Source organism: Papaver somniferum, unplaced genomic scaffold, assembly GCF_003573695.1.
Source record: "Papaver somniferum cultivar HN1 unplaced genomic scaffold, ASM357369v1 unplaced-scaffold_10, whole genome shotgun sequence".
In the NCBI taxonomy this organism is placed as follows: domain Eukaryota; kingdom Viridiplantae; phylum Streptophyta; class Magnoliopsida; order Ranunculales; family Papaveraceae; genus Papaver; species Papaver somniferum.
In genome coordinates this window covers 15,031,009-15,039,494 of record NW_020618825.1, presented here as the reverse complement: position 1 = coordinate 15,039,494, position 8,486 = coordinate 15,031,009, and the positions used below count along the sequence as shown (strand labels likewise).

At 36.7% G+C, this 8,486-nt stretch overlaps 1 protein-coding gene across 1 annotated transcript; it reads right to left on the bottom strand.

Moving 5' to 3' along the window:
* Positions 1-368: 368 nt before the first annotated feature.
* LOC113326421 lies at positions 369-4,873 on the bottom strand. The gene is made up of 5 exons (XM_026574158.1): positions 4,258-4,873; positions 4,144-4,200; positions 1,735-3,204; positions 590-1,579; positions 369-490 (listed from the first exon to the last, which is right to left on the bottom strand). The coding sequence occupies exons 1-5, from the start codon at positions 4,871-4,873 to the stop codon at positions 369-371; spliced, it is 3,255 nt and encodes a 1,084-aa protein (XP_026429943.1).
* Positions 4,874-8,486: the final 3,613 nt, after the last annotated feature.

Here is an 8,486-nt window from a genome sequence, read left to right as displayed (position 1 = left end):
GTGTCAGAGATTATGACGTGCCGTGTTGTGGAGTGTTAGTGGTCGTGCTGGACTGGGCTGGGCCAGAAAAATAAACATGATATGTTGTGCCTGGCATATTTATTTTATATTTTCCAATATAAATGTTTCCCAGATTTTTAGATATTTTATGTGTTATTATAAAAACTAGGTTTTACGCCCGTGCTCTGCACGGGCCTAGATATTTTGTCTTAAATAAATATGTCTAATAATAAAATAAAATGTAACTCTTCCAAAAATAATCAAATATTCTCTTTTTTTTTTTTTTGATCAAAAGGGAAGTTGTATTAAGAAGTAGAAGAATGTACATAGTTTCTACCAGAGGTAGATGAAAAAAAGAAAGCTATAGATTACATGAAGATAGAATCCCTGGTATTTAATACAGAACTTGAGAAACTCAAGTGAATACGATGTCCTGTTGCAGCTACCCAAGGTAGGACTGCAGATTTAACTTCGTTAGCCAAGTCATCATCTGTTTTATAAAGATATTGAGTTTCGAAACATCTGCAGTTCCTTTCTCTCCAAATCGTACTAACAATTGCTGCCGGAATCAAATCCTAAATATAATTACCAGAGCTTGAGAATAAATGGTGATGCCACATATCTGCTAAGATCTTCATAGAACCAGACAGAACCCTCACCCAACCTGTTTTTGGGATCAGGCTAAACCATATCTTGTATGCAATCTTACAATGGAGAAATAAGTGGTCTTGCGACTCAGCACCAATTCCACATAAAGCACAAGAATTATACAAGTTCAAACCTTTGTGTAGAAGTAAATCTATGGTATTCAGTTTACCATGAATTAGACTCCACATTAAGATATTGATCTTATGAGGTATTGCAGACTTCCAAATAAAATGATACGGAAAGTTGTCGACACCGAATTCACTAACCAGTTTTGCATAAAGTGATTTGACTGTAAAGACCCCCGTGGTGTTGAGTCTCCATCTTCTCGTGTCTGGCAATCCATCCCGAGATGGTGGGTTGTCGCCAATAACAGTTAGAAGTGCAGCGTAATCTTCAACCTCTAAAGAATGAAGTACTCTCTTGAAATCAAACTTCCAATTACCGTTCGAAGATACCATGTCTGCTAACTTGACGTTTCTATCTCTTGATAACTTATACAAATTTGGATAAACAGCTGCTAGAGGAAGTTGACCACACCATACATCATTCCAAAAGGAAATTCCTCTACCTGAATGTAAATATAATGTGCAGTTATCGTAGATTAATCCTGCCATTTCAGCAATGCTCCGCCAACAAGAAACACCATAAGATTGAGTTATTTTACCGGGATTCCAAAAGGAGAAATCATCCCCATATTTGTCTACTATAATTTTGTACCAGAGTTTATTCTTTTCAACACCATACCTCCAACACCATTTAGCCGATAGTGCTTGATTCATTAGCTTAAAATTGCAAACACCAAAACCACCTCTCTCTTTAGTTGCATGGACCATGTCCCAATTAACTAAATGAGATGTCTTTGCACCATCCTTGTATTCCCACAAGAAATTACGCATCTTCTTTTCTAGGATCTTGATAACTGAAGCAGAGCCTTAAACAACGAAGAATATAATAAGTGGGAAGAGAAGACAAGATACATTTTAAAAGAGCAAGTTTACCTCCTCTAGATAAAGAGATCCTTCTCCAAACAGATAATTTAGCATCAAACTTCTCAAAAATAAATTATTTTCGAGCCAGACTTTGCACCAAGAGGCATCCCCAGATACATAAAAGGTAAGCAATCAGTTGAACAACCAAATTCCTCAGCCCAGATAGCTAAGTCAGGTACATCCTCCACACCAATGAGTCTAGTTTTAGATGTATTTACCTTTAGACCAGCGATGAACTCAAAGCAATGTAAAGCAGAGAATAAGTTAAGTAACTCTTCCTTGTTATTATCCACAAAGAAAATAGTGTCATCTGCATAATGAAGGTGATTAACTATGATGCTTGTAGGGGAAACAAAGAATCCACTGAATAAACTTTGATTAGCTGCTTTATCTATGAATCTAGAAAAACCTTCCATAGAAACATTAAACAGAAGAGGAGAAACCGGACAACCTTGTCTTACACCTCTAGTACTAGTGAAGTATCCGAATGAAGACCCATTAATAAGAACCGAAAATGAAGAAGTAGAGTAGCAAAACCTCAACCAATCACACCATTTCTTGCTGAAACTCATTTGTTGTAATACAAATTCGAGATATCTCCAGTTTATTCTGTCAAAATCCTTCTCAAGATCAATTTTGCACACAATTCCAGGTTTTTCAGACCTAAGTCTGGAGTCCACCAACTCATTAGCAATTAATGTACCATCAATTATTTTCCTACCTTCAATATATGCATATTGCACCGGAGAGATGAGCTTATCCATAACAAGTTTAAGCCTTGTAGCTAGAACTTTTGCTATGATCTTGTAGACGCTTGTAAGAAGACAAATAGGTCTACAATCATTTATAGTCTCAATATGATCTTTTATAGGTACAAGAGTAATGAAAGTAGAGTTATGTTTAGAGTTGATAGTACCTGTAGTGCAAAATTCTTTTACCGTACTCATAATATCTTCCTTGATAAAACGCCAACACTTCTGAAAGAAGAGTATAAGAAAACCATCCGGACCCGGAGCTTTATCATTAGCTATGTCACTGATAGCATGCAAAACTTCTTCTTCAGTAAAATTAGCTTCTAAAATAGAAGCTTCCGTAGAGGTGATAGAATCAAATTCAATCCCCTCTAAATCAGGTCTTATAACTTCTTCTTCAGTAAATAGTGTTTTATAGTACTTCACTATATGATCTTCAAGCCTTCCTCTGTCAGAAACCAATTCATCACCAATGTAAAGTTGTCTGATTCCGTTGTATCTTCTTCTAGCAGATGCGTTACTGATGAAGAATGATGTGTTCCTATCTGCTTCTTGTAACCATTTAGTATTTGATTTGATTTTCCATGCAGTTTCCTCCATCTTTGAAATCTTCTCAAATTCCACTTTGTTTTGAAGTTGCATAATCCGCTCCTCTTCATTAAGAATATTATCTTCCATAATTCCATCAAGTGTTTGAATATCAGAGAGAATAGCATTCAGCCTCGTGTTGGTGTGACCAAATACCTCTTTCTTCCAGATTTTTAGCTTCTCTTTAAGTGCTTTTAACTTCAACCATAGCACAGTGCTAGGAGTACCTGCAAAACAAAAAGAAAGCCACCAATCTTCTAATAATTGTAAGAATCCATTCTCCAAGAACCACATAACTTCAAACCTAAAAGGACTAGGTCCCCATGATGGGTTGGAAATATCTAAAAGGAGTGGGATGTGATCAGAGGTGGGTCTGGCTTTGTATAATTGGGTAACAAACGGGAAGTGTTGTTCAAAGGATGGGGAGATAAGAGACCTGTCTAATCTGCACATTACCGGGTTTGCTTGACCATTTGACCAAGTGTATCTTGCTCCCTTTAGGGGCAGGTCAATCAGGTCATGTTCAACTATGAAATGGTTGAACTTCTGCATACTTCTTGTAATCTTCTTGCAATTCTTCTTCTCAGCACACTTGGTTATTGTGTTGAAGTCGCCACCAATACACCAAGGAAGATTGATCCAATATCTACAAATATTATCTAGCTCAATCCAAAAATCAGTTCGCTCAACAGGTTTGTTCGGCCCATAAACATTTTTGAGAACCCACTGAAAGTTGGCAAGCTTGTTTGTACAGAGCATTGAAAGAGTATTTATCCCAAAGGATTAACATACCACCCGAGCTCCCTACAGATTGTTGTAAAGTCCAGCCAACATTCTTGTATCCACAAATCTGCTTAATGTCCAAAGATGAACAATGCATCATATTTGTTTATTGAAGAATTATAATGGGAGCTTTAATCATATGTATCATCTTATGCACTACTGTCCTTCTACATCTAGAGTTTAGACCTCTAAAATTCCAAGTTAAGATCTTAAGACTCATTTAGAACAGTATTTTCCCCTAGAATTGGCTGACCTTCTAGCTCTGGAAGGAGGAGAGTTAATTACTTCAACTGAAATACCCAACCTCTTCAATTCATTTCATAGCTTAAGTGGTATAACAGGCTGTGACACATAATCCAGACATATACTCGAAAAATCCTCACCTGAGATATCCTCTGTAAGGGGTTCAAAACCAGGTGGAAATTCAGGCGTGTTTGTGTCTGAAAATTCAAATGGTTATGCATCATCAATGTTCACGAAAAATGAGTCTTCCAGACCTGGTAAAGGCAGTGCATACTGACGCTCTTCGTGCACGGATATATTATCTACACCATCAACACAAATAACATTCTGGACAACAAAATCTTCATGGATTTGTTTCTTTGTTGGCAGGATGGGAATTGGTTTGATAACAGGTCCGGAGCTGGAAATCCTTGAAATTAAGAATTTCCTAGTATGATTCGGCATTGTGGGGAAGCTAATGACAAGTTTGATACCAAAATCAAACAACCGGTTAACTTCAGTCCGTATCCAGGCTGGGACATAGAATTTATTAAACTTCTGGGTATTCTTGGATTGCAGATTAGGGTAATGCGACTTACTTGTATTAGGAATTATCATTGGAGATGTACATGCTAAACTGCAAACTTCAATGGGGGTAGGTAACAGATGTAAGGATGATGGATTAGGATGCAAGCAATGGTAATCAATGATGGATTTGAGTGTTTTACTTTCCAGGCCTGTATCAGGTGATTGTATGGGTGATGCTACAGGCGACGATTGAACAGAAGGGTTTAGAAGATGAGTTGGGTTTACAGGTGCATCACAAGTGTCTGGGATGGATAGTCTGAAAGCTGCCAAACCTGCTGATTGAGACGACACTTCAATTTCCATGTCAGAGGCCACGTCCTCAATTTCCACGTCCTTTTCCACGGCATTGACCAAATCAGCTGGAGCTTCTTTCGGGTGATATCAATTTCTGTAAAGCGGGTTAACAGATTTGGAATGGAAATTTGCTGCCAATCCTGAGTAACAGGCCTATGTTTTGTTTTCTTCTTCTTCCTATTCCGCTTTTTCTTCTTTGAATGCTGCTGAACCGGATGCTTTCCATAATTAACAAATTTATTTGATGTTAATATAAGCGCATTCTTAGAATAAGTTGACTGCGAGATATTCTCGGACGTGACAACTCCATTATTATTATTCTGAAGATACTTCCTCTTTTTCGCCCTACTTGTTTCCATTAAATTAGGTGTAACGGATATTTCATTGAATGCATGATCCGAATTTGTAGGAGGCGTAATGAGAAAACTACAGTCGGCAGAGGTGGACTTCCCTGTAACATGAATGTGGGTTGTGAACATCTGCTTGCCAGAGAAAATCTTGATGAACCTAGGGATAGAATTAATTCCAATTTTGTTTCTGATTTTCATATGTATAGCATGAAGATTGGTAATTTTTAAAGTCGCAGTATCAATCATAAGTAATTCACCACAAGCTTTACCAATTGCATGGATGACTTCTAGAGACCAATACTGGAATGGGACACAAATTACTTCAATGTTGAAAACATAATGATGAATATATGTCGAACCCCAAATCTGTGGATGCCATCGAAAGATTGAAAAGGTGACATTACGTGAAGTGAACTTAAACTCCAAATTTGCACGGGAAAAGTCATCATCTACATAGAAAATAGCCTGAGTTGAGTTGATAGGAAACAACTCAAATGCCTTCTGAATCTGTAGTTCAAAACTGAGGGTGTTACCAACACTTGACCAAGACCCGACCTTTCGTGAAGAGGAGATAACAAAAGCATTATTCCATCCACCTAAATGGGTTGAATTATGATCAAGGTGTATGAACTTGCCATATTTTGAATTTTTAGTTTTGATAGAGCATGGTGAAGCATGCCTATCACATGGGAATGGCGAATTGGTTTGCTTAGAGTTGATGTTAATGTTCGAACCAATGTTCTTATTCTGGGAAAATAAGGATTGAGCATAGGTTATTTTAGGGTTAATGAATATTTCATGTTGGGTTTGGGGATTGATGGGATTTAAAACCTGGGGTGTGGGTTTTGAAATTGATGAAGAGAAACTAATGATGGATTCCAATGAAGAGGCTAAATCAAACCACCCTACAAAACGAGTACCAGCAGGTACATATAATGAAACTGGATATGCTTTTGGATTTGTTCTAGATAACAAAATATAGAGGTAATATCCATATTCATTGCACAATTTGGTTGCATTGAACCAAATTTGATTATCTTCATACTTCCACACTTTTTTCCCCAAATCACCATTTTTTGCTGCTTCATGAAACAATCTTTGTAAATCGATTGCAAGTTTATAGGTGAAAGACCCAATCAATTTACCATGAGCATGGAACTTAGTCAAGGTTATGGGAGAAAAAGGTTTTGTTTTTCTACAGGTTACCCTAAAAAACTTCCGATCAATGGTGATGAATCGATGCTCAGAAGTCATGATTTCTATTGCTAGGTTTAAAGGCTAGGAAACTAAAGGATCTAATGGAACTAAGAGGACCTAATCACTAACAGGGATGAAGAAAGCTCATAAGTTATGATTTCTCAGATTTTACCTAAATTCTGTTATGGAAGTAATATGGTTGTTGTATTATCCAGAGTTCGTGAAGGGTTGTGAATATACTCTTGTAACCATGTAAATAATAAACTCTAACTTAAATTTTTCATGAATTAACTTTTATACACCGTATACTTTAGACCACTCATCAGACTGCACTTTACTAATTGGGTTCTTCATTCAAATTTGCCATCATGAGACTCTTCCTTACAGTTAATGCAAAAAATACCTAATGCATAAAGAGACAAAGGATATCCAGTTCTGTTTGGTGCCAACCCCGGCGAGTTCTGATAGGAAAACCAGGCTTTAGCAACAACATGGTTGTGCAAGGTTAGAATGTTTTACAACAGTGTAGATTTTGAGAAGAACGACCTTACCATGTGATACAGCTATTCGACATCAAGATTATTAACCTGGGACTCATTAGACATGAGAGAATTGAAATGACGGTCGTATTTAAAGACTTGGAGCGCGATATGCTTGAAATCGGTGCAGTTCCCTTGGGATATCTTAGTGTAGCATAGGAGATTAGCTGAACGGAGCATACGTGAAGTACTATGTTTACAGTCTGAGAAGTGAACGATTTGGAATCTCTACTTTTTCATTCCCAAACTCATGTTATATGTGGTTACATATCTGCATATAAATAAGAAAGCGAAATTATTATTTCGCTGATCATGTCAAAACTGATTATATTAGAAGCGTGCAAAGGAAACAATTGCATTCCAAATAATTTTTTACCTCCCTTGTTTGGATTGTTTAAAACTCTCCAACCGGTGATCCCCAATCCTGGTTACAACTTCTTCCAAAAACTTAAAAGGTTAAGTGCTCTTGGTTCAAGTTAATGATGTGCGTCTAATTTTTGTGCTTTTGTTTCTTTTGATTGAGACGGAAGTTTTAATATGTAATGGTGATACCGTAAGAAATATTAGTGGTGATTTTTTTTTTTGATTGCGACACAAGTTTTTTTTCTCTTTTAATATGTAATTATGGCGCTCCCGTAAAAAACATTAGTGGTGTGAGATTTCCTTGATTTTCTATTGGTTATTTTCTTTTTGATGGGGCCAGAAGCTCTAAGAAGAGAGCTTGATTCAGCTTTTAACCACAGCAGAGGAAAATAACCTGAAATCATATTATTACTAAGTCAATATAACGATAATACAATGTCAATGATTGGCTTGAATAAATGCTCTTTTGTGAAATATACACAAAATGTTATGTATTGTGCCATCTTGTGTAATATTTTATATATATTATGACGTGCTTTCTTAATGTGTTGTGTTGTGCCGTGCCACGAGCTTATCTGTGTCGTGTATTGTGCTGGGCTACTGAGCCGATAAGTCAAACTCTGCCCGTCCCATGAAACAAACGTACTGGGCTGAGTCGCGTGTTGGGATGGGCTGTACTCGTGCTAGCCCAACCCATTTTACACCTCTAAGTATAGATCTTAAAGGAATTTAATGGCTAATTAGGAATTACCGGAAAAAAATAGGGGGCTAGACCTGACCCTTGGTTTCATCATTGCCCTCCGCCCCTATACTAACTGTCTTTGGATAAGAAAAAGGTTAGATTTCATAAAAATTTATTTCCTATATTTTTCTTTGAATTATTCTCGGTACAAAAAATAATAAATAAGAATACACGTAAAAAATCATCTTGTTTATTTTTTTGAAAAAAGGAAATAGATTATTGTGGAGAAAGCTAATAATTTGTGGATTCAGTCAAATTTGGAATTGACTCAGATTAAGTCGTCCATTCGATGACTGAATCGATATGATTAACCTCTACTGGTAAGGATACAGAGTTGGCAGTGTCAAAAATTATTGTTGGAATTAAATAGATACACCATGAAATCAAGAAAGCATCTGAACTTCATTCTTTCCTTGTTCTTTTTTTTTTGC